This window comes from Pleurodeles waltl, chromosome 7, assembly GCF_031143425.1.
Source record: "Pleurodeles waltl isolate 20211129_DDA chromosome 7, aPleWal1.hap1.20221129, whole genome shotgun sequence".
In the NCBI taxonomy this organism is placed as follows: Eukaryota; Metazoa; Chordata; class Amphibia; order Caudata; family Salamandridae; genus Pleurodeles; species Pleurodeles waltl.
The window spans coordinates 1,513,625,487-1,513,651,730 of NC_090446.1; the positions used below are offsets into that span (position 1 = coordinate 1,513,625,487).

General features: G+C 46.9%; 1 protein-coding gene across 1 annotated transcript in view; it reads left to right on the forward strand.

The window, feature by feature from the left end:
* Positions 1 to 5,978: 5,978 nt before the first annotated feature.
* The window catches only part of LYPD3 (LY6/PLAUR domain containing 3), a 72,801-nt gene continuing 52,535 nt past the window's right edge, over positions 5,979 to 26,244 (forward strand). Inside the window, exon 1 of the mRNA XM_069201310.1 lies at positions 5,979 to 6,174. Coding sequence (XP_069057411.1) covers positions 6,099 to 6,174 — 76 coding nt within the window. The 5' untranslated portion in view covers positions 5,979 to 6,098. The remainder of the gene's footprint in view (positions 6,175 to 26,244) is intronic.

Genomic DNA, 26,244 nt, shown 5'->3' on the forward strand with positions numbered 1-26,244 from the left:
GGCTCAAGCAAGACCTCTAAGCGGATAGTGCAGCTGGAAAGGGAAATCGCCAACGGGGATTCCCTCTAAACAACAAAGCAAAATTGAAATTAATGTCAACTTCTTACCTCGTCCTTCCTTACTTAAGTGCTACCAGATTACAGAACAGAAAAGACAGGAAAGGGAGATTTCTTTACTGGATCATGGGAAGTGAGGCAATAGGGAGGGAAGCTGTTAGAAATGGGGTCTTTGGTTGGCAGTCAGATTACCCCCTGTCCAAGCAAGGACCCCCACTCTAGTCAGGGTAAAGGAGAATCACCCTCAGTTAACCCACGCTCACCCCCTTGGTAGCTTGGCACAAGCAGGCAGGCTTAACTTCAGAGTTCTAGGTGTAAAGAATTTGTACCAAATCGCACAGTAACTTAATGAAAACTATACAAAATGACACAACACAGGTTTAGAAAAATAGGTAATATTTATTTAAGCAAAACAAGACCAAAACAACAAGAATCCAACATACACAAGTCAAGTTATTATTATAAAAGAGTCTTAAATCCTTGAGAAAACAGTAAAAACACTGTTAGTGTTGAAAAGTACCTAGGTAGCGTCAAAATAACACGCACGGGCGAGTGTGCGTCAAAAAAGTTACGCGGTGCATCGATTTCTCACCCGCAAGCAAGACTGTGCATTGTTTCTCCTTCTCCGGTCGGGTCGGCATGCGTTGTTTTTCCTCTCCGCAGGAGAGTGATGCATCAATCTGGACAAGCACTTGGGTCCGGGTCGGTGTTGCGTCGTTTTCCCACGCCCAGCAAGGTTTACATCGAAAATCCTGCTGCATGGTATCAGCAAAACCACGCAATGTGGGTTGCGACATTATCAGCCTCATCAGCAGGTGTTGCGTGTCGTTCTCCCAGCTACAGACACCGATTTTCCAGCTGTGATGCCGGTAGAGTGTTGATTTCTGCCGCAAAGCCGGTGGCGCGTCATTTTTCAGCCGTGTCTCGGAAAGGTCCGTCGATATTTTCCCCACACAGCGGTCTGTGCGTGGATTTTCAGTCTTGGTCTGCCAGCTTCACCTTCCAAGGCCCCAGGAACTGGATAGGACACCACTTGGTAGGGCAGGAGTCTCAGCAGAGAGTCCAGGTACTGGCAGGAGAAGTCTTTGATGGCCCTGAGAATTCAACAACAGGAAGCAAGCTCAGGACAAGCCCTTGGAGATTTCTTCACAAGCAGGAAGGCACACAAAGTCCAGTCTTTGTCCCCTTGCACAGGCAGAAGTAGCAACTGCAGGATAGCTCTACAAAGCACAGTCTCAGGCAGGGCAGCACTTCTCCTCAGCTCTTCAGCTGTTCTCCAGGCAGAGGTTCCTATTGATGTCCAGAAGTGATCTAAAGTCTGTGGTTTTGGGTCGTCTTCCTATACCCATTTTGGCCTTTGAAGTAGGCTTACTTCAAAGGAAAGTCTCTCTTGTTTGTGAAATCCTGCCTTGCCAAGGCCAGGCCCCAGACACACACCAGGTGGTTGGAGACTGCATTGTGTGAGGGTAGGCATAGCCCTGTCAGGTGTAAGTGACCACACCTCCCCTCCCTCTTAGCACAGATGGCTCATCAGGATATGCAGGCTACACCCCAGATCTCTTTGTGTCACTGTCTAGAGAGAGGTGCAACCAGCCCAACTGTCAAACTGACCAAGACAGGGAATCCGCAAACAGGCAGAGTCACAGAATGGTTTAAGCACGAAAATGCCACTTTGGCATTTTCAAACACACAAAGGAGGGGTGAGAACTTTTAGAAATCTGGCTTGGAAAAACCTTTGTATGCAGGAGCGAATGCTCGCTTGATGAGAAATGGGACAAGGACAACAACCAAGGAGGTATTGCAGAAATATTACATGCATGATATTTTTTATCCCCAGCTATTTCATGTGCTGAAAGCTTAACAAATGCATGGGGGGGCAGATGGCCAGAGAATATTTGTATTAGGTTATTTTTATATTCCACCTAATAGCCCCAGCCGGGGTGGCAGAGCGCTGTATCTCATGGCTATAAATGAACATCAGTTTTGGATATCCATAGAGCTGTTGGGCAGATAGACATCATCATAATCTCGAGCCATAGCTGCCAAGTTTCCCAGGTCTTTGTGTGATGTGCTGCTCCAGTCCTAGTTTTTTCCTTTGAATTTTAGGATCTGAAGTCCTGTTTTATAATGGAATAATCAAGACTACAAGTCCCAGAATTCAAAGGAAAAGACCTGGACTGGAGCAGCACATCACACATGGACCTGGGAAGCTTGATGGGCCGTCAAATCGCAGTAAATGGAGCACCAGTGGGAGAATATACATCAAGTCGCTTGGTAATTGCCCAGGATTGACACAGCACGGAATGCATGCTTGTCAGAATACTGGGTACTAAATTTCGTGCTACAAAATACTGTAGCGAAAATATAGGAATCAAAATATTAGCAAGGTAAGTACATATAGGTAAGTATAGATTTACTATTCTTAACTCAACCTAGGTAGTTTGAAGATATATAGATCGTCAACGTACATATATGAGTCAAGAAAAGTTAATAGTAACCAATTATATTTTAGATGCTGATATTTTTGTAGCACCAGTACCATACTACATTGCGGTTTCAATGCTTCCTGGGGGCTGAATATCTTTACAGCACTCACACATTACTTGGCATGAAGACTGTTGAAGAAGTGTGCTTGCTTACATATCCCCAAAAAAGATGGCTGCTGTTGGTCTACTATCTGTATAGGGACGGTGGGCACCCATTGCAATGCAAATGGCACAGCCATGAGCAGCTCATCAAAGAAATGCAGTAAAGTATTACGCATCCGCACCTGGCGCTGACCTGGAGGGGCGCTGAATTTAAGAATAACTTACAAATTCACAAGCACATGCTGCAGAGCTCCTTGTGTGTGGAACAGTTTGCAGGCAACAATAAACATGTCAAGATAACCATGGTGACTAATGTTCCCGCTGAAGAGAGATCGAGTTTTGTCTAGTGGCAGTTTTGGTTCATTATAAAGCAGCACAGAGGGTCACTGTGCCTGCTGCAAGGAATGTGTGCCATGCGGATCACAGAACAGAGTGTGAGTGAGCTACAATTAGCTCTATAAAAAAGTGAAATGCATGTCAGAGAGGGGCTATGGAGAGATGAGGGTCACTGTTGGAGAGTGGTAGTGAGGGAATTTGTGGAGCAAGGGCCTAAGGAAACACCCGCTTTATCAGCTAAAGCAGGGATGCCCCTGGAGAAAAATAAAGGGGCTGATTTAAGAGCCTCCAGCGCCTCCTTGCACCACATTAGCGTCATTTGTTTTTAATGCTGATGTGGCCCAACAAGGCAAAAATTGCTGAACCAAATTTAGAAAGTGCTGCAATTAATGCATTGTGCCACTTTGTAACCCTTTGCGCTACATATGCCAGGTATAATGTATGCAAAAGGGGCGTTCCACTGTTAGGAGGGGACGAACAAATGGTTAAAGAAATCTAAGAAATTTCTTTCCGTCATTTTTTTCGGCACTTTTAACGGCCGCTCAGAGCAGGCGTTAAAAGGAGGCACACTATTGTTTACAATGGGCCTTAATGGGCTTTGCAGGATTAGCGTAAAAATTTCCTGCAAAGCTCCAAACTAGAGTCAAACATTTTGACGCTATTTCCCTAACTACTGCCATGGTGCACCGTATCTTAGACACAGCACAAACATGGTGGCGTTAGGGGGGCGCTAAGGGGCGTTGCACTGGGTGCAGCGCCACTTTTCTTAAATCTGGCCAAAATTATTTTATGGCCCTTTCTAACATCACCTGTAGGTGGCAGTGCAGCAAGACTAATTACCATAACAAAGGTGTGAGATGAGAGCTAAAGGGGGCCAAAGAAGCCAAAAGGTGACTGAGACATAAGTTGAATAAAAAAGATAAAATAAGTGAAAGGCAAATGGAGTGAGAGAATGCAAAAGAAGGAAGGAGAATAAAATACAAATGAAAAGACAAAGATGGACAGCAAAAAGGAAGCAGGGTGGAAAAGGGCACACAAAAAATGGAAATAAGGAAAGTAATAAAAAGAAAGAAATGAGCAAAGAAAGAAGAAATAAATAAAATGAAGCTTGTAAAGAAGGGAAAGAAGGAGAAAAGACGAAAGGAACAAATAACGAAAATGAAAACTGGAACAAGGCAAAGAAATACGGCGAGTTTAATATAATGGAAAGAAGAGATGGGAGACGGGCAGGGTGATGGAAAGAAAGAAGAGAAACAACAAATGGAAGGAATAAGAAAAGAAAAAAGCTTGGAATAAAGCTTAATAGAAAGGAAGGAACAAGAAAATAATTAATGAATTGAAAAAAGAAGGATGGAAAAAAAATGAAATATGAATATTTAAAAGGACAGAAAGGTGAAAAGAAAGAGCCATGGAAAAACAGAACAACAGAACAATGGAGAGAAGGAAAGAGAGATGAAAGAGGAATGAACGGAGAATGGAAATAGGAAAAGAAAGAACAAAAGAAAGCAGAAAGAAAGATGGATAGGAAGGAAGACGCAGTGAATAGAGACAGAAAAAGGAAACAATAGAGAAAGAATGAAAAAAGAGGTCAACGCAGGTAAATGCAGTTTTTAATCAAATCCCTTTAAAACCATGTCATAAAAAGCACTATCATGAGCTATCGTGCGAATAGACTCCTCTAGCAATGCTGCACATTTGACATCTGTGTATAATATCGTGGAATCACCACATCAGTGTGCACTGTTCCCATTGTCATCCTCTTGGTTTCCCCCACTCTGGTGCCCTGTGTCATTTGGGAGCATTTCCATGGCTTGTGGTGAACCCATCATCACACTGTAGAATAATCATCTTTGTGCATTGTTTGTATTGTTGTACGTGTAGCACACGACGGTGCAGAATTCCAGCGTCCTGCAGATGTTTGGCACATGTGTCACGCCACAGTGCAATGTCACTGTGTATTTGTGGTAGGTGTAGCAAATTACAACGAACTAAGCACATCTTGGTGGGTCTGGCATTATTACTGTGTATTTGTGGTAGATTCGGTATACTATGGCTTGATATCCCTGGATATTGAGGTGACTTTTGGCACACTAGAACCCCTGTAAGTTGGAGAAGATTTCACCAGGAACGTTTTAAGGCCTGGGCAAAGTGGGGACCCAGGGCCCCAGCCTTTCAGGGGACCCATGATAGAGCCGGCTATGTCCTGCAGAGTCTTGCCTGATGACCATGAGTAATTCTTAGGCAAATGTTTTGATTACTTTTTTCTTTTAATTTATTTTGAATGTGGGTGATGTGTGAGAGTGTTTTCTGGACATTTAGCAGACACATGCTGTGTCTATGTTCCATGCAACACCCATAATTATTATTTTAGGTCAGCAACAGGGGCTCACCTTTGAGAAATGGGAGGGCGTCACAGAGAATATTTGCAGTAATATTAGTGAGCTGCTGCTGTGTTAAACATTGAAAACACAAGTCAGTATCCCTGAATATTAGATGTAAACACATTTAAAATGTGGCTGAGTCTTCCTGTGCATCGTAGATGACCTGCCAAAGAGGGCATGAAAGAGCTAAAATTGGGTCATAAATAAAAAACTGTTGTGAACAGGAGCCCCAAAATCCGTTTGGCCCAGGGCCCCCAGAATCCTTAAGATGTCCCTGGATTTCACCCACGCCACTGCAGTGCCTATGTGCACTGGGGTGATTGCATCACACTCTGGAGGATTTCCTAGGCAGTGATGTAGTGTTTCTGAGTTATCCTGCTGTATGCATGTAATGAGAATGCTCCATTTGGGAGAGGTGTGATGACGCTCGTGAAGCTAGCCTCGCCTCACCTGCTTGTCTTCCCTTCACAGGCGTGACGGTACCAAGCGCCAGAGACAGCAGCCCAACCCTAGCCTCCAGCAGTGAGACTTGGAAGGCGCTCCACCCTTACCGACCCAGATACCCTTTCCAGTCTGAACTCACTTTGCTCTGCGTCTTTGCAGCTTGAGCTTGGGCTGGTGCCAAAGGCTGGTCCATCAGGTGACAAGTCCAAGCCGGCTTCATCTGCACAACCTCAGCATCTGACAGTGTCATCCAAGCCTTGGAGAAACACGCTGCAGCGAAGACCGTCCGGAAGATGGGAGCGACTGTGGGTCTGCTGTGGACTAGAGTGGTGGTCTTGCTTTGCTTCTTGAGCTCGACGGTGGTCACAGGTAGGAGATGCATTTGTGTATGCGGTAATGTGCAGGTCGTGAGGTTATTCTGCTAGAATTTCTCCTAGTAAGGTGTGTCTCTGGGCCATGCTGGTGGCTTTATATCTCTTCCTAACATCAATGACGCTCAAAGGCAGGAGACCCCTTCCTTTATGTGCTATGTCTGTCTGTGGGCCATGGACTGGCATTGCCCTTCATGGTATGTGAGGTGCACCTTCAAAAAAAGATGAAATATCATATTCAAATTTCCAAAGTCCACAGCAAAGACCAAAACTCCTGAAGCAGACAGGGTTCCACACTTGGGCTGCCGGCGGTAACACTTCTGCCGGGAATTAGAGTTTTCCTGCAGGGCCCTGGACATTGACTTCCGATGGGATTTGGACTGCACAGGACTTTCATTGAGTTGTGGCTCAAACGAATCATGGTTTGATAACGAGTGTCTTTAAATAGATCCTAAAATTAGGGGCAAAAATAGATTGCTCAAGCAGTTTACTTTTATAGGTTTCTCAGAGGTTTACAAGAACAGGCCTGCAGCAGAATAGTGCATTCCGTCAGGTCCTGGAGCAGCAGGCAGCTGGGGGACATTTTGGACTATCAGTTATGGGCAAGAACTTTTAGGGGGCATAAGCAGGCAGCGTGGAGGAGCCCCCTGTTGAGGCCTCGAGCAGTATTTAGGTCGACAAATGTCACACTGGGGTTCTAGAGCAGCCTGTGTCTCCCAGTAAAGAATCTTGGGTAACCAGAGTTCAGGAGAATGTCCTTTTATCATTTTTTTCAGAAATGTTCCAGCAAGCATGGAATCCCCTGTTTAGGACCCGATCCATTCTCAGGACAGAGAACTTTTGTGAAAGTTCTCGGGCAGGGTAATATTGGTAATATTCAAGAGCAGTCGCAGGCACTGGTCTTCTCAATACATCTTTAGAGCAGGCTGGAGAAGGGGTCTTCTGAAGCAGTCCATCTCCCTGCTCCTGATTTGATATTTCTTCACCTACTTATGTTTCTCATGGCCCTGGAGTATTTCTAGTTCGCAAAGGTTTTTGATTGGATGAGGTGTGTCCTACCACCACTGACATCAGGGAACTACTTTTTTCTTTTACATGTTTCTGGTGCACTCGACCTTTGGCACTCTATAGGGGTGCACCGGTGTTCCTTTTTTCCCCCTGGTATGTTGCCCTCTCCCTCATGTCCCACTGCCAGCTCTCCCTGTCTCCAATCCTCCTCCCTGTCACTTTCTCTCCCTCACTGCTTCTCCCAGGCCCTCTTTCTCTCCATCTTTTAGCAGCACCTTGAAGCGTTGACATAAGGTCCTCCACCAACCGCTGTTTGTATAGACTCTGCAGATGCTTATGGTACAATCATTGGCAAAACCAATAGCATTAGATGGCATCATGGAATGTTAATTGGTTGATAATATTTATTGAAGCTATTCCATATCATTGCATCTAGATGTCTACACTCAATGTGCTGGCCATCTTAGGGCGGTCAAAGGTAGGGAATGTTTTGATTGGCTTCTGACATAGACCAGCCTTCTTGCATCCCACTAGTTAACATAATTGTACATATTAAAGCCAAAGCAGGTTACAATGTTTGACATCACTGTGTTTCAGAAGTGCAAGTCCTAGATAGGTTGCTCTTGAAGCCAATAGCGCAACAAAGCATGAGGGGGCCCCATGCAAGATATGGGTAAGCCTGGGGGCTCTTGCACTGGGGGACTGTGGGGGCCTCTGTTACACCCCTGCCTGAAGCATCACACACTTCCCACCCTTGGGTGGTCTACAAATGTCTTGGCACAGTTGGCTCTTAGATCGAAGGCGGCATCAGGATAGGATTTGGCTATCAGGAAATCACCAGAAACTCTAAACATCACTCTATTTATTAAATCGAAGTACCAACTGTACAAAAAAAGAGGCATTTCACCACCAACATAACAACATATTATCAATGACTCATTTTAAAACAAGCATTTGCAGTGCAATAGGTCTCGCGTTTACCTGAGTTAAAGCTATTAGCATTGTAAACTCATAACCAGATTTTTTTTGCCACATAAACTGAAAAGTAAAACAGTTTCACATAAGCAAGCCCACGGCCACCATGAAGCATGACGAAGACACACAAAAGGAAACAGAAGTTCGCTCATAGTGAAACATATCGGCAAAATCGCCGGAAAAAGTGCAATTAATCATCCATGTAACCAGCAAAAGTGCAAATATCCATGTAACAGGGTCGATGTCATGCAAAGCGCTCTACAATTGCCCAGCGAAATTGCGCTGCCTACGAAATAAAGAGAAAAAATAGTGCAGAAACCATACGGAAAACATGGAGCCTCGTATGTTTTCAGTAGTTGGCCGGTGCGTTAGAGGCGGAATACCGGAAAAGGCATGCTTTCACTAATTAAATCAAGCTAATTTTAAAAGGCAAGCCCACGAACCAATCAAACTGATGGCCTTGACATGGGCGTGGTTAAAAGCCCAAAGAGAAATTACACCAAAGACGGAGCACTTTGCGCTCGACCCTGATAAAAAAGGGAAGCATGCGTACCTACACGTCACACCTCTCTGTATTAAAGTAGGGAAGACTGTGTTTGAAACATGAATTTGAAACTCACCCAACACCTCCCATGCTGTCTACACTGCATCCACCATCCTATTAACTACACTCTCTGAAAGGACATCAGGAACCTTTTGCGAACTGGGGCACTTTGTGGCATCGTCAGCGGTATCAAAGGGCACGTAAACTATAGAATGTGGAATAACATAATGTTACCTCAGTGGGATAAAAATTCAGCTGTTCTTGATGGGGTTCATGCTCTTGTCCTACGGATCACAGTAGAGGTCAGCACCAAACGTTAACTCAATGGATCAATTTATAAAAGGGTTAAATTATAAATAACCAACATCCCAACATCTCAAGATCGGATACTAAGGAAAGAAGATCCCGGTGATTGTTCCATGCTCTCCCTGTGTTTTGTGCTCTGGACTCTGTTGATTATTATCTCTTCCGTGACCGCATCTACCTGAAGGAGCTCTGCTACTGGTGCTCTGTTTACTGCTTTCAGTCTAAAGTTGTCCTAACTATAACTTTGATAACTCAACTGTGCATAGATGGTTGGGATGCAGTGCAGATATGGAATGCATCTTGAAATGTAACAAGTGAGTTTGGAAGTACCTGTTTTCTGCAGCCAGCCTGCAGGTCACGTTCCCAGTGTGGAAGACAGACACTTGTGTCTCCCTTGCACTTTAAGCTTGGAGGACATAGGCTGATTTTCACAGGAGGGCAGGGGAAAATGAGAGGTGAGAGTGGAGCTTTCTTTGCAATCATAGTGGCCGGATGGAGCAGGGTGAAGTCTGAAAACACTAGTCATTTCCCATGCAGACTGGTTTCACCTTTTAAAAAGCCCTACTTGACCTGCTCCTAGTAGAGATCTGCCTGGAATAGTTGAGCTTCCAAGCTTGCAGCAATGGAGTAATTAAGATCTGTCTGACAGTGGTCCATGTGGAAGATCACATCCAGTTCTACCTTGAGTCACTGGGACCAGCACCTTACTTCAAGGACTAGTGGTGGTAGGTTCTTGCTGACTCCCAAGAATACTGCTGTTCAGGTACTGTGGCAGGGAAAGCTGTTGCCTGTCAGGAATAAACCCAGTAAACCAGTGCTTCATTTGTAAAATAATATTTGCTGGTGCCTACAGCGCTGCTCAGACACTGTGAATACCAAGGTTGCGCAGTCCCAAATCCACCTCAGGCTCTTTAATTCACCGCCAGACACTCCCTGACCTGTTAACCCACTCTTACAGGTGTCTGCTTTCTCCCTTTGTGACAGACTTTCTCTATTTCTCTTCTTTCGTCTTTTCGTTTTGTATGTTTTTCCCTCTCTTGGTCTCAGGAAATGTCTGATGTGGAGAAATGAGTGCAGCCCCCCAAAAATAAGTGCTGGTGCCCCACCACCGGCAACCACCAGCTAAAATTAAGCACTGTAGTAAACCAATTTCAACTGGATGTCTCTGCGTAACTTCTCCCATGTGGCTGTGGTCTTTTCTAGAGAGAACTCTTGCTGCTTCATAAAGCACAGTCAAACAAATATTGGGGCGAAGAGCAGCATGTCATCGGTGAGCCCCAGAATGTCAACAATGGGGAGTCTGTGAACAGTACCTAGGGAAGGGAGGTAGCATGTGTGCCACTTCTAGATAATGCAGAGAAAGACAAATGTAATATGGGAGTGCAATGAAAGCCAATGAAGAAAGTGTGAAATGTGATTCGATGGTCATACCACCAATAACAACAAACCTCTTGTGCAATCACCACATCACCAAGAACAACAAGCCTTCTGTGCAACCGTCAGACCACCAATAAGAACAAGCCTCCTGTGCAACCATCAGACCACCAATAACACCAAACATCTTGTGCAACCACCACAAGACCAAGAACAACAAGCCTACTGTGCAACCATCAGACCACCAGTAACAACAAGCCTCCTTTGCAACCATCATACCACTGAGAACAACAAACCTTCTGTGCAACCATCATATCATCAGGAAAAACAAGCCTACTGTGGAACCATAACACCACCAAGAACAACAAGCCTCCTGTGCAACTATCATACCACCAATAACAACAAGTGTCCTGTGGAACCATCATACCACTGAGAACAACAATCCTTCTGTGCAACCATCATACTACTGAAACAACAAGCCTTCTTTGCAACCATCATACCACCGAGAACAACAATCCTTTTGTGCAACCATCATACCACTGAGACCAACAAGTTTTCTGTGCAACCATCATACCACTGAGACCAACAAGTCTTCTATGCAACCATCATACTACCGAGAACACCAAGCCTCCTGTGCTGTCCACTGGCTCTAGCTCTGAGCCAGGCCTTTGTAGGCCCTTAGGTCCCTAGGAGCACCCGGGTCCTAAAGACAGCATCAGAAGTGTGTCCATCTATCCACCTGAGACTGAAGCATTACTTCCACATTTGTATTTGAGAGCCATTCAATTGAGCTTGCACAACCTGTGCGCTATGAGCCAGGCCCCCAACACAGGGACTCAGAGGAAGATCACCTGAAAAGACATGTTGAGGACAAGAGGGGCAAATATTAAAGCTGTGGTGCAGGGGGAGCAGCTGATGTCCAAGGGGAGAAGGAGAAAAAGTGACTACAGTTTAGGACATCATTTCTTGAATTCATACTACTACCAATGTGGAGAAGAACGTAGGATGTACGATGTACTTCATTGGGGAGACAAGGATTTCTTTATTTACTTACAGTTTATTTATCTTGTCTGATGAGCCATCACTGTTTGCTTTCGACCCTTGCTTGTGTCTACTATGACCAGTTGATCCATCTTGCTGCAGTAATGCTGATTCTCCTTTGATGCCTCCTTTTATGTTGTGCTTGCATAGCAAAGCAAGCCTTGCAAATTATTGGCAAGCTGATGTTTAGCTCTGTGATGCATTAAAAGTTATTAAAGCTGAACCACAGTATTTCTCCTTTCCTACTTCCAAGTCCCTGTGAGTGTATTGACAGTTTGGGGCAGGTTTATCTTTTGGTTAAAGCAGCACAGATACCAAAGTTGGTGTTCTGTACTGCACAAGGGGGAAAAAGCTGCACAGAACCATAATTACGAAAAATGGCATGACGCTGATCACTACCTCTGCAATGGTGCAGTCTGTGCTTAATTTGTAAATGAATGAGCGCCGGGGTCCAAAAGTTCTGCCCTGAAATGCTTGGCAGGTGCAATTACATGTGGGTGCTTGGAATATCAAGGCTGCGTAGTCCTAAATTCACCTCATGACTCTTTAATCGACTTCTAGACTTTCCCTGCCCCTTTATTTCACTCTTACATGCTCCTCATTTCTTCTTTTGTGATGGTATTTTGGTCTTTCTCTTCCACCATCCTTCTGCTTTGCTTATTTTCCTGTCTCTTGCACTCATGCAGTAAAATAAGTGCTGGCCCCCCAAAATAAGTGCTGTCTCCCTTGACCCCCCCTTAGTGGCACCCAACTTTTTGTTACATTTTTCAGCCATGGTGTGGCGATATCTCAGATTATGAGCATAACGTGTAACAATACGCATACCAGCATTGCACATCAATATTGTAACATCACATATTCCGTTGTAGAATACGGTTTGTACTGGAAACACACCCTTCCAGCTCAAATTCCTGCACCTAGGCAAATTCTTGAATATTACACACATTGGCCCTCATTACGAGGCTGGCGGTCATAAGACCGCTAGCCTCTCAGTGGCGGTCCTATCGCCACGGAGCCAGCAGTAAGGACCGCCACATTAAGAGTTGTGAGGCTAGGTAGACGCCAAGCCTCCACAACCACGCCTGGCCTGCCGGTGCAGTCGCACAGCCGCGGCCGGCGGTGAGCACCTCCGACCATGCGACAGCTTGGCATCTGCATTACGAGGCTGCAAACCTCCAGGCTTTCTGTGGCATTCACCACACCATGAAAAGTCTGCCAGTCACACACCCGGAGACAAGAATCTCAATTCCTGTTGCTGGCACACACATGCACACATGTCCCAACACATGCACATATCCCCCCCACCCGTCCACACACTCAAAACACCCCCCACCCCTTCATGCATGCATGCATTCACATACACACCCATTCAGCATATGCATACATGCACTCAGACACCCCCACTCACTCACATTCATCAACACAGACACCCCTACTCACTCACATTCATCCACACAGACACCCCCATACACGCGCACATACACGCACACACACATTAACATTCCCTCGCATACACGCACTCATACACCACCCCCTTCTGCAGACACGCACCCACAAACACAGGCACCCTTCCCTCACCCTCTTTCGGATGCACACTTACATTCTCTGTCGAGGAGGATGTCCGGGAGGGGATGGGTCTTGGCGATCTTGCATCGCCAGCACCAACAGGACACAGTGGGTGGAGTCCTGCTGCCATGGCGGTGCTGCCGATGCACCCGCCTCTGCACTGCAGACCGCCAGTACGACTGCTGGTGACTTTCCACCACAAAGATGGCGGACGGCTGCCAGCACTTGTAGTATGGCGGTCTGCAGACATCCAGCACTGGTGGTCTGGTGGCGGATTTGGCTTTTGGTGGTCAGGGAAATTGACCGCCAAAGGCAAAATGAGGGCCATTGTGTGCAGAGATCACATCAAAAGTGTCAAATATTTGCTAAAATTAAAACATTTGTCCTTGTTAGCACCTGCTCAGAGGAGGCCTTATGGTTCTTTTTTAAAGACCTAGGGGGTTATTACAACTTTGGAGGAGGTGTTAATCCGTCCCAAATGTGACGGATATACCACCTGCCGTATTACGAGTTCCATAGGATATAATGGACTCGCAATACGGCTGGTGGTATATCCGTCACTTGACCGTCACTTTTGGGATGGATTAACACCTCCTCCAAAGTTGTAATAACCCCCCTAGTCTGGCTTTCTTAGTAAATTGGTGCTTGCTCTGATCTACCCAAGTAAAGCCCCCACTGCCAAAGAGTTGCAAAGCAGCACAAAGTGCTATCTGTCAAGACAAAACGACTCCTTGCTAGCTGAAAATACCTTTTGTGATGGAAGTTAAATATCTTTGCAAGCCTTTACATCACTTTCCGTCACTTTCCGTGACTTTGCATCACTTTGCATCACTTTGCATCACTGTGCCTCTGTTGAAAACCTTAGTAACTGTGGCCCCTTATATAAATAAACAGGGACTGTATAGCCCTGATATTTGGACCCACTGACTGTTTTCATCTGTTGGTTTAATTGACCATAATAACATCAGGACTGTAAGAAGAGACCCGGCCAGCTCCATGTGCAAGACCCAAGTTTTTTGAGGGCTTGCCCACCTGCAGACCTACTCTCACTGCTGCTAGCAGGTCCACGTCGGTATTCACTCCCTGTAGCAGCACCATATCAGTGTTGTCACTCTAAGCTGTGTCAGCACTGCAATGTAGTTTTGACTATAAGCTCATTCAAGAGTGCCCTGTTGGGATGAACTCCTCCCAGAAGGGCCCTGTCAGCATGAGCATCCTTTCTGTATTGCTAACTCCAGCAAAGCCCTGTCAGTATGTGATTATTTGTTCCATTCAGCAGTGCCCTGTCAGCATGAGCATCCTCTAGCATTGCCCTGTCAGCATGAGCCCTCCCTAACAGTGCCCTGTCAGAATGAGCTCCCTCTAGCATTGCCCTGTCAGCATGAGCCCTCTCTAGCATTGCCCTGTCAGCATGAGCTCCCTCTAGCATTGCCCTGTCAGCATGAACTCCCTCTAGAATGGCCCCATCAGCATGAGCTCCCTCTTGCACTGCCCTGTCAGCATGAGCTTCCTCTAGCAATGCCCTGTCAGCATGAGCTCCCTCTAGCTTTGACCCATCAGCATGAGGCCCTCTAGCCGTGCCCTGTCAGCATGAGCTCCCGCTAGCATTGCCCCATCAGCATGAACCCTCTCTAACAGTGACCTGTCAGCATGAGCCTCCTCTAGCAGTGCCCTGTCAGCATGAGCCCTCTCTAGCAGTACCCTGTCAGCATGAGCTTCCTCTAGCATTGCCCCATCAGCATGAGCTCCCTCTAGGAGTGCCCTGTCAGCATGAGCTCCCTCTAGCATTGCCCCGTCAGCATGAGCCCTCTCTAACAGTGCCCTGTCAGCATGAGCTTCCTCTAGCATTGCCCTGTCAGCATGAGCCCTCTCTAACAGTGCCCTGTCAGCATGAGCTTCCTCTAGCATTGCCCCGTCAGCATGAGCCCTCTCTAGCAGTGCCCTGTCAGCATGAGCTCCCTCTAGCAGTGCCCTGTCAGCATGAGCCCTCTCTAGCAGATCCCTGTCAGCATGAGCTTCCTCTAGCATTGCCCCGTCAGCATGAGCCCTCTCTAACAGTGCCCTGTCAGCATGAGCTCCCTCTAGCATTGCCCTGTCAGCGTAAGCCCTCTCTAGCAGTGCCCTGTCAGCATGAGCTTCCTCTAGCATTGCCCCATCAGCATGAGCTCCCTCTAGGAGTGCCTTGTCAGCATGAGCTCCCTCTAGCATTGCCCCGTCAGCATGAGTCCTATCTAACAGTGCCCTGTCAGCATGAGCTTCCTCTAGCATTGCCCCATCCGCATTAGCCCTCTCTAGCAGTGCCCTGTCAGCATGAGCTCCCTCTAGCAGTGCCCTGTGAGCATGTGCTCCCTAGCATTGCCCTGTCAGCATGAGCTTCCTCTAGCATTGCCCCGTCAGCATGAGCTCCCTCTAGCATTGCCCTGTCAACATGAGCCCTCTCTAGCAGTGCCCCGTCAGCATGAGCTCCCTCTAGCATTGCCCTGTCAGCATGAACTCCCTCTAGCAGTGCCCTGTCAGCATGAGTTCCCTCCAGCATTGCCCTGTCAGCATTAGCTCCCTCTAGTATTGCCCTCTCAGCATGAGCTCCCTCTAGCAGTGCCCTGTCAGCATGAGCTCCCTCTAGCAGTGCCCTGTCAGCATGAGCTTCGTCTAGCATTGCCCTGTCAGCATGAGCTCCCTCTAGCAGTGCCGTCAGCATGAGCTTCCTCTAGCATTGCCATGTCAGCATTAGCTCCCTCTAGCATTGCCCTGTCAGCATGAGCTCCCTCTAGCAGTGACCTGTCAGCATGAGCTCCCTCTCGCATTGCCCTGTCAGCATGAGCCTTCTCTTGCAGTGCCCTGTCACCATGAGATCCCTCTAGCACTGCCCTGTCAGCATGAGCCCTCTCTAGCAGTGCCCTGTCAGCATGAGCTCCGTCTAGCGGTTCCCTGTCAGCATGAGCCTCCTCTACCAGTGCCTCTAGCAGTGCCCTGTCAGCATGAGCTTCCTCTAGCATTGCCCCGTCAGCATGAGCTTCCTCTAGCATTGCCCTGTCAGCATGAGCTCCCTCTAGCATTGCCCTGTCAGCATGAGCCCTCTCTAGCAGTGCCTCTCAGCATGAGCTCCCTCTAGCATTGCCCTGTCAGCATGAGCTCCCTCTTGCAGTGCCATGTCAGCATGAGTTTCCTCCAGCATTGCCCTGTCAGCATTAGCTCCCTCTAGTATTGCCCTGTCAGCATGAGCTCCCTCTAGCAGTGCCCTGTCAGCATGAGCTCCCTCGAGCAGTGCCATCAGCATGAGTTTTCTCTAGCATTGCCCTGTCAGCATTAGCTCCCTCTAGCATTGCCCTGTCAGCATGAGCTCCCTCTAGCAGTGCCCTGTCAGCATTAGCTCCCTCTAGCACTGCCCTGTCAGCATGAGCCCTCTCTAGCAGTGCCCTGTCAGCATGTGCTCTGTCTAGCAGTTCCCTGTCAGCATGAGCCTCCTCTAGCATTGCCCCATCAGTATGAACCCTGTCCAGTAGTGTCACGTCACCATGAGCTCTCTCTAGCAGTGCCCCATCAGCATGGGCTCTCTCTAGCAGTGCTCTACCAGCATGGGCCACCTCGAGCAGTGCCCTGTCAGCCTGATCCCTCTCCACCAGTGCCTGTCAGCACAACCCCCTTCAGCAGTGACGGCAGCATGAACTCCCTTCTGCAGTATCTGTCACCATAAGCCCTCTCCATCAGTGCTCTGTCAGAATAAGCTCCTTCAGCAGTGCCCTGTCAGCATGAGCCCCCTTTAGCAATGTCCTGTCAGTATGAGTAGGAGTCCTTTGGTGAAGGAGTGGTGGGTACAAAGGTCAGATGGAGTCCCTGTGTGGATGGTCTTTATGGTAGCAGTGATTTCAATGGCGGTAAAGTCAGGTCACGAAGTCAGGAGTGTGTGAGACACCCTCCAGCAAAGCCCTGTCAGCAGGAGCCCCCTTCCACATTGTTCTCTTAGCATATGTCCCCTCCAGCAATGCTGTGCCAGCTCGAGCTTCTTTTCAGCAGTTCCCTGTTAACGTGCGCCTGCTCAGCAGTGCCCTTTCAGCCCAGGCCCCCTCCAGTAGTGCCCTGTCAGCTTGCTCTCCACTCCAGCAATGTCCTTTACAGCACAGACCCCCTCCAGCAGTGCCCTGTCAGTATGAGCCCCCTGTAGCAGTCCCCTTTCAGCGCAAGCTCCTTCGGCAGTGCCTGCCAGCAGAAGCTCTTTCCAGCAGTATCCTATCAGCATTAGCACCCACCAGCAGTCTCCTGTCACCATTAGCACCCACCAGCAGTGTCCAGTCAGCATTAGCACCCGCCAGCAGTGTCCTGTCAGCATGAGCTCCCTTGAGTAGTGAATTGTCAGCAAGAGCTCCCTTCAGCAGTGCCTCTTAGCATGAGCCCTAATTAGCAGTAATCTGTCAGCATGAACATCCTCTCATTAGTGCCCATATGTTTGAGCCCCCACTAGCAGTGCCCTGTCAGTATGAACTCCTTTCCAACAGTGCCCTGTCAGACTAAGCACCCTCTAGCAGTGACCGTCAGCTTGAGTCCTCTCCAGCAGTGCCCTGTCAGCACAGGCTCCTTCGGCAGTGCCTGTCAGTATGACCCCCCTTGCCAGCATGAACATCCTCTCATTAGTACCCATCAGTATGAGCCCCAACCAGATGGCCTTGTCAGCATGAGCTCATTCATGAGTGTCCTGTTAGTATGGCCCCCTCCAGTTTTGTCCTGTCAACATGAGCTCCCTACAGTAGTACTCTGTCACAGTGAGTCATTACATGCAGTGCCCTGTCAGAATGAGCTCCTTCTAGCAGTGCTCTATCCATATGAGCTCCCTTCAACAGTGCCCTGTCAGCACGAGCCTCCTTCAGCAGTGCCCTGTCAGTATAAGTGCCCTTCAGTAGTGCCCTGTCAGAATGAGCTCCCTTTATGAGGGCCCTGTCTGCATAAACCCCTCCAACAGTGCCTTTTCTGAATGAGTTTCTTCAGCAGTGCCCTGTCAGCATGAGCTTCTTCCAGTGGTTTCCTGTCAGCATAAGCCCCCTGCACAAGTGCCCTGTCAGCATGAACTCCTTCCAGAAGTTCCCCGTCAGCATGAGTCTTTTCCAGTATTTCCCTATCAGAATGAGCTCCCCCTAGCAGTGCCCTGTGAAAATGAACTCCTTCATAATTGCCCTGTCAGCATGAGACCGATGCAAGAGTGCCCTGTGACAATGAGCCCCTCAAGCAGTGCCCAGTCAGCATGATCATCCTCCCTATTTCTTATTAATAGGTTCACTCCAGTCAATTGCACAAGAGAGCAGGGACTGAGAGGGACCTACAGGGTCCCTGGATCTAGCGAGGCAGCTGTTGAACAGGTGTGGGATATCTGGCAGGTCATAGAGAACTCATGAAAAAAAATAATGTGATGTGGTACAAGCCGCTGAATCACCTTCCTCTCAACTGCACTTGCTCAGTCAGATTTGAGGATAGTCTGTCTCCTTCACTCCTGCAGGGTTTGATGGGCTCAGCGGATATTTGGAAGCACTGGTGTTTGCACATCAGCCTTGGCAGCCCATCTTGATCTTAATCAATAGAGACTTGCAACGAATATGTGACAGAACAACTAGGTCCTAAACAACTATAGCCTAAACCACTACTGCTAAACAACTAAAAAGTCTCTACAACTAAGTACTGAACAACTACTGTCTAAACAACAATTGTGCCTGAAGAACAATTGCCTGAACAACTAATATATATATATATATTCTAAACAACTAATAAACCATAAAAACCAAAAAGAAAACCTTACCTTAAATTTTGTTGTTCAGGCAATTGTTATTCAGGCACAATTGTTGTTTAGACAGTAGTTCTTCAGTACTTAGTTGTAGAGACTTTTCAGTTGTTTAGCAGTAGTGGTTCAGGCAAGTAGTGGTTTAGACATAGTTGTTCAGGATGTTTCCCCTTGCAACATATATGCAAACTCATCATGAACACTACAGGATAAACAATTTATACAGTAACATGCAGCCTGCTGAACAATCTGCACAATGCTTCTAAAAGTTGTGCAAGTGACAGTTCACATCCAATGAAATGGTTCATCTGGCCAGGCTTCTGCAATGTTTCTCTTCTAACAGAGGAGTTTGGGATGGCTCCCAAGTATGAACTCCAGGGGAATGCTCCTGGATTGTTTCCAGACAACAAAACAAAGGAGTCATCCTCATGGATTGTCTCCAGACAACAAAACAAAGGCACCATCCATCTTTCAACCACCATTCCTATTTTATGACAAATGTTTATAAACACTTTTGTGCACCTGTAGTTCAGGCATACTGGTAAGGTTTGTGATGTATATTTGTAAAGTTCACTATCCCCCCTCAAGGGTATTCTGGCACTGAGCATGTGTGTGACTACCCCTGTCTATGACAGGTTGATTCATTGAAAAGCCACGTCTTCAAATTCTTGCGGAATGTAAGAAGAGAAGAGAAGGCTCTAATGTGGTTTCATAGCTCGTTTTGAGCTTTAGGTGCAATGTAAGAAAATGCCCATCTTCCTGACCTGGGTATGTATATGCGTGGGTTGTCTGCAAGTTGGAGTCCAGCAGAGCAGAGGTGTCTGGGTGGGTGGTTGAAGGAGATGTGACTATTCAGGAAGATGGGGCTTCAGTTGTGTTGTGCCTTGAATGAGTGTTTGAGAAATCTGAATTGAACAACTTTGTGTATTGAAAGCCAGTATAGATCCATGAGGTGTGGTGTGATATGGTTTCTGTGTGGGGGGTGGAGGATGAGTCTGGCTGCCGAGTTCTGGATGGTTTGTAGTCCTCTAGTGAGTTGATTGGTGAATCTGGTACAGAGGGTGTTCCCATAGTCCAACTTGCTGATGACTAGGGCATGGGGGACAGTTTTGATAGTGTTCCTTGTTAGCCATTTGAAGATTTCCTTCAGCATCTTCAGGTTGTGAAAGCAGGATGCAGTGACAACATTGGCTTGAGTAGTCATGTCCAATTTGCTGTCAATGTTTATACCGAAGCTTCTGGTGTGGAGTTTAGATGGGGGTCCAATTTAACTGGCTACCAGCTGGAGCACCATGGTGAAGTGTTCTTGCTGAATATCACTACTTCCTTGTTACTGGTGCTGAGCTTGAGAAAGTTAGCTTTCATCAAGCTATCAACTTTGGTCATGCAGGAGGTGAACTTGTTTCTTGTTGTGGGGTGTAGTGAGAGAGGTAGTGTATGAGTTGTGTTTTGTCTGAGTTGGAAAGGATGTTGGTGCTGTGTGTGTGGATGGCGCATGCGTAGGAGAGCTTGGAAATGAGTGATTACTCGTGAGGCACTCTGCACATGAGTTTGCAGGTTTCCAGGTGTGTAGGAATATGGCTGAGTTGATGGAGGCATTAAGGATGAGTGCTAGTGTTTCACTGTTCAGTAGGAGTCCATTGGTGAAGGTGTGGTAGGGACTAAGGACAGATGGAGTCCCCGAGTGGATGGTCTTTATGGTAGCAGTGATTTCAATGGTGGTAAAGTTAGGTCATGAGGTCAGGGTGTGTTCATCAGCCGTGATGGGAAGTTGAGTTGTGACGTGACGGGGTCCGGTTAAGGGTTGAAGTCGCTGTATATTTGTTACAGAAGAATAAAATAGTTGTTTGTAAAAATCTTGTTAGAGGGTGATGTTGCACTATGAGGTGCAGTGAACTCTTTGATGATGGCAAGGATTTCCTGGCTGCTGTTTGTGCTGGTGTTGATGTGATTTGTAAGATCTTTGTGCTTGGTGTTGCATATCTGCTGTTGGTAGCGTCTAAAGGCTGATTTGAAGATGTCTTTATCTGAGGTGTCTCAATTCTACATTTGTGCTCCAGTTGGTTGCAGTGGCGTTTTGGGTGCTTGAGATCCTTTGTGTACCTGCTGTGCCGTTGATATGTGCTTGAGGGGAGCCAGGGTGTTGGTGCATGCAGTGTTCCATCTGTTGAGGTTTTTGATGGCTTTTAGCAAATCATTGGTGTGATCTGGCCAATGCTTGCAGAAGGCGAGTGTGACAAAGTCTGTGATGCCTACAGCAAACTTGGGGTGGCGTTCTGGTGATCTGTATACTAGGAATCCACCCAGGGAGCAGTTGGCTGCTCTTATATGTGAGTTGTTCCGTGCAAGTGGTGGAGGTGCCTATGTAGATGCTGCGACTGTTGGTATCTTTCAATACGATGGCAACTGTACCTCTGGGCTTGTGATGACAGTCTTGCCTAACGATCTTTTAGCTGGAAGGAATGGCTCTAGAAATGTCTGATGCTGAGGTTAGGTTTAGCCATGTTTCCATGAGAAAGAGGAGGTCCAAAGCATGGTTGTACACAAGATCCCATATCTCATTGTTGTGTTTGGTTAGCGAGTCGGTGTTGAGGAGCTTGCATGGGAGTGTGGCATGTTTTTTGGGTGGTTTTTGGTCTGTGTCGGCATGAGCGAGTGGCTGGTTTGTGTGAGTGTGAGCAAGTGGGCTGCTGGATGCTATTGGTGTGTGAGTGGTAACTGTACAGTGTGAGAGAGTGCATGAGAACTTTGAGGGGATTCATGTAAATGGGTCATGTAGCAGCAGTGCAGCAAGCGGCGGGAGGCGGGTTAAGATCATGGAGGACCGCAGCAGGGTTCCAGTGGATATGGGGAGAACCAAAGCTCTTGTTGCTGGGTGCAGTCGAGACTCAAACAGGCACAGATGCACTTGCCTTTGGTGTGCATTTGGTGCAAGAGCGGATCGCCTGCTCCATGTGTCTGCTGTGCATACGTGCTGCCAATGTAATTAAATAGGTCCTGGGAGGAAGGAGTGCAGGGTACCATGGGCAGGAAACGAGTGATGTCACTTCCTGTGCAGATGGATGATGGCCAATCCAGTGATGTCACTTCCTGTGCAAATGGGAACTGCTCATAATTGGAACACATTAAGGTTTGTTCAAGTCTGCCAGAGATAGCTGCATATTTAAGTCTGAAGGCATAAAAATAAAAAATAAAAATATTTATGTACAGATGAAAGGAGCCCCTAAATTTGAATTTATGCAGGAAGGCCAATATGCAACTCTTCTGGGTGATTCTGGGCACCTTAAAAGCAAGAAATCAGCTACTACCAGCCAAGGATCAGTTTGGAGGCGGAGGAGCTCCATCTTTAGGAGTTACAGAATGACCCTGAGCACGTACCTCTTCAGTTCAATGGAATCCTAGGCAAGATCGGACTGGGGGATAAAACAGGCCCAAATGAAAAGTGGGCACCATTAGCAAACCAGCTACCTAAAAAAGCGGCCCATGTCTGCAAATCAGGGCAGTTTTAAACTTATAGCGACATTCTGTATGGCTGCATTGCAAGGTATGGGAGACAGCATGCAGTTGTGCTTGCTGCAGCAATGTTTGCGGCAATATCAAAGAAATCAACAGTAAAAACTGGCTCACAAGACCATAAAACCAGCCATTGAACAGGTAAAAAAGAATCATACACTGATGTGTGAGACCAGCCCTTCAGACACTGCCAGAGTACCCTATAGGCCATCTGATCATATTCTTAGGTGTTAGGAGCCCTTCAAACATACCAAACCCACAAGCATTGGCAAAGTGAATACATCTGGCCTTGGTATGCAGGTGTAATGGTAAATTTAGTATTTTTTATTGCAAGCATAAGTCAGAAAAAAAAGAAGAAAAAAAAGCATGATTGAACACAATGGGTTTTTCCTGGAATGCATGTGCATTTAGAAAATTTTCAGAAACCGATTTATGTTTTAATGCACAGCGCAGGAAAGTATGTTTCATAATAGCACAAACAAAATATATCATTTCCTGTAACATGAAGACATAGGCCCTCATTACGACTTTGGAGCCAAACCCGCCAGATGAACACTGGTGGTCAGCAGACTGCCATATTACGAGTGGTGGCTGCTCTCCGCCATTATTGAGGTGGAAAGCAGCCATCATTCGTTCTGGTGGTCGGCGGTGCAGAGGCTGTTCCCTGGCCACCACCGCCGCACCAGCAGGACTCCGCCTGCCATATTATGAGCCGAAATACGGCTTGGTGATGTCCTGCTGGTGTGGTGGTGGCAGAGAGGGAAGAATGCCAGGACCCATCCCCTCCCAGACATCCTTCTCGACTGAGAAGGTAAGTGGGCATCCGAAAGGGGAAGGGGCAGGGGGTAGGGGGTGTGTGTGTTTGGGTGCGTGTGTGTGTGTCTGCGGAGGGGGGTGGTGAATGTGTGCTTGTATGCGAATGATTGTGATTGTGTGTGCGTGTATGGGGGTGTCTGAGTGGATACATGCAAGTGAGTGGGGGTGTATGAGTGGATGCATGCGAGTGAGTGGGGGTGTCTAACTGGATGTATGTGGGTACTGCATGTGTGTGTATGTGAATGCATGTGTACATGAAGGGGGGGTTGTGAGTGTGTGGATGGGTGGGGGGGATGTGTGCATGTGTGGGACATATGTGTATGTGTGTGCCGGTGACAGGAATGTAGATTCCGGCGCCGGGTGCGTGACCGCCAGGGTTTTCGTGGCAGGGTGACTGCCACCAAAAGCCTGGCGGTGTGCAACTTTAATAATCCACACAGTGGCCTGAGGCCTCCCCCCGGATTGGAGGAGGTCACCACTTGCCGAGGCGGTCCAGGCGGAGTTGTGGAGGTTTGGCTTCAGCCAGTTTTGTAATGAGGGCCATAGTTTAAACAAACCAGAATGACAAAAATGGAAAGTAAAAAGCAATGTACATATCCTGCTATTGGATCAGGGTACAACCCTAGCCCATGTGTCACTCACAGTTCAAGAGTGCCAATGGCTGAAGTGGGCTGACCCACTGCCTCGTCCTGAACGGTGCAGCGGACAAAAGGAAAATGTCATTGTCACTTTTACAGACAAATGGACTAAGAGGGTGACCAAAGCACCCCTGTATCCGTATATATTTACGTTTTTCTTTTTACTTATAATTTTATTAGCCCGTGAGGCTGGTGAACCAACTAAAGCTGTCTCGAGCTCAGACCTAAACACAACAAGGCAATTGTAGTTAAAAGGCTGAAAAGGCACACTTCCCACTACATAACCTACCAGGAACTTTTGTAGTTACAACCCTTAAACCTCCAACACCTCATCAAGCCACATCATTTCAGGAGTACCACTTCATTCCCTGGCACTGCTCCTTGTCACTCACATTCTGGGTTGATATCCCAGCTGGGAAACTGTTGGTGCCTGCCCATCACACACAGAGAATTACTTGATATATTTATGCGGAAACATTCTCATTGCTGTGTAGCATACTTACAATTGATATATGAAATGCTGATGAAGACAAGCAAAGGCAATAGGTCTGGCCTTGACTGTATGTATCCGTGGATGTATTTATCTTTAAAATATGCACCTGCAGAACACGGGCACCGCAGAAAAGCAGCATCAAGCCTGCTGAAAACCTTGTATTTCACAACCTCTGCACAGAAAGGCTCCCCGTGTTTAATACAAAATAAATGCAGATGAAGTCAGTTTAATTACAGTTCAGACAGGTTCTGCAAGCTGGGTACATTAACAGTTGCAATTAGGTGGTTACTGCTCAAGGCTTACGTAAAAATGTGTGTCTGTCTGTCTGCTGTAACAGAACTGGCATGAGACACACCTCAGCAGCACATGCATGGAGCAAACATACTGGAATGAAAGGTGACGGGGGGGGCAATACATTATTTATTTAACTGAATGCTTGCATATGTATCAGAAGACAATAATCAGAAAGTGACCATGAAGGGAAACTGCGCAGCAATAAAATACAGTTTCCCAGAATAAACAGATCAATGAGAATTTGAAAAGGGACACCAAACAATTTCTGAAAATAATTAACACAGAAAGTAAAAGGAATTGTATTTAAATAAACCAATCAAGCCTCAGATGCTTCTTGCAGACCAGGAAACAAAAATGCACGAAAGATGATGGGGAAATTAAACGACAGAATTCTGTTTACTGATGCACTACAAGTATTCATGAACGTCGACTTGAGTGAAACAAATAATCTTTTAAAGTTTCAAACCAGGACCATTATTAAAAACCTGTTTGAGAGACCTACTTCTTTCAAGAGACACAGAGAAGTTTATGTAGCTTTTTCCCACGTGTAGATTATTCCAATAACATACTTTAGGAGCACTCAGTCCCCTTACTAAGGGACATTTTACCCTGTTAGCTTAAGGTCATAAAAAATGCACAACCCTCTGTGATTTACCATTTTATTATTCCATGAATGATCAGTTTGTAGTGTTCACACATGTCATGTGTCACTACATTTGAAACAGACCTTCTGATTATACCCACCAGGCACCCAAACCATGCATGTACACCAGTGCTTAATTTGTAAATAAAAATGTGCCGGTGCCCAAAGCCCTCCTCTTAAAGACCCAGCTGCTGCAATTAAATGTGCGAACACGGAATACTGAGGCAGCGGAATCCTGAAGCCATCTCCGGCCTCTTTAATCCAATTACAGACACTCTCTGCCCCTTCAACTCACGCTTGCAGCTTTCTGCTTTCTCCCTTTGTGACGTTTTTCCCTTCCACCGTCTTTCTCATGTGTCTTTTGCTCGCAGGAAATGCCTGAGGCGCTGATGTACACAACAGCATCAGTACATGTTATGGAAGGTGCACCCTCGCACCGCTCTACCCAACACCCTAAACCATCTATCACATACACAAGCCCACATACACACACACCACACACACTCACACATCCCGGCAATGCTGGCTGTTCCCGTGACTATAATAAGACTATCCTTATAAAATTACAAATTCTTTGGAATGTGCAATTGTTTGCATGGCCAATTGCCTTGAGGGGACATATGGATTCCTTACAGAACACCTCAATAAATAGGTCATTTATTTATCTGAAATAAATGGCTAAAGACGCAAAGGATGCAAGTGGAAACGAGTTCATTCAGTATTATAAGAGGGGCAATATATATAGGCAGCGCCCATCCTCACTCACAGGGCCTGGGCATCTCGTGGCCACACACTGCACTGAGAGGTGGAGCGCCCTCACGCAATCAGGGTGAGACTGCAGGGTCCGCATGTTCTCGAATGTCGCTTCACGCTGATGATATTGAAGAAAGAAAACTGTCCAAGCAGCTCTGCTGCGCACTCCACGGCTGTGAGGAACCGGGTGTTGGTGACAGTCTCACATATTCAAGAGCATTTACTAATGTCCCCTGGTCAGCACTATAGCCACATATAGGCAAGACCAGCACAAGGTTCACACACGCGCACGCACGCAGGCACGCGCGCACACGCACGCACATCTCAGCATCACACAGCA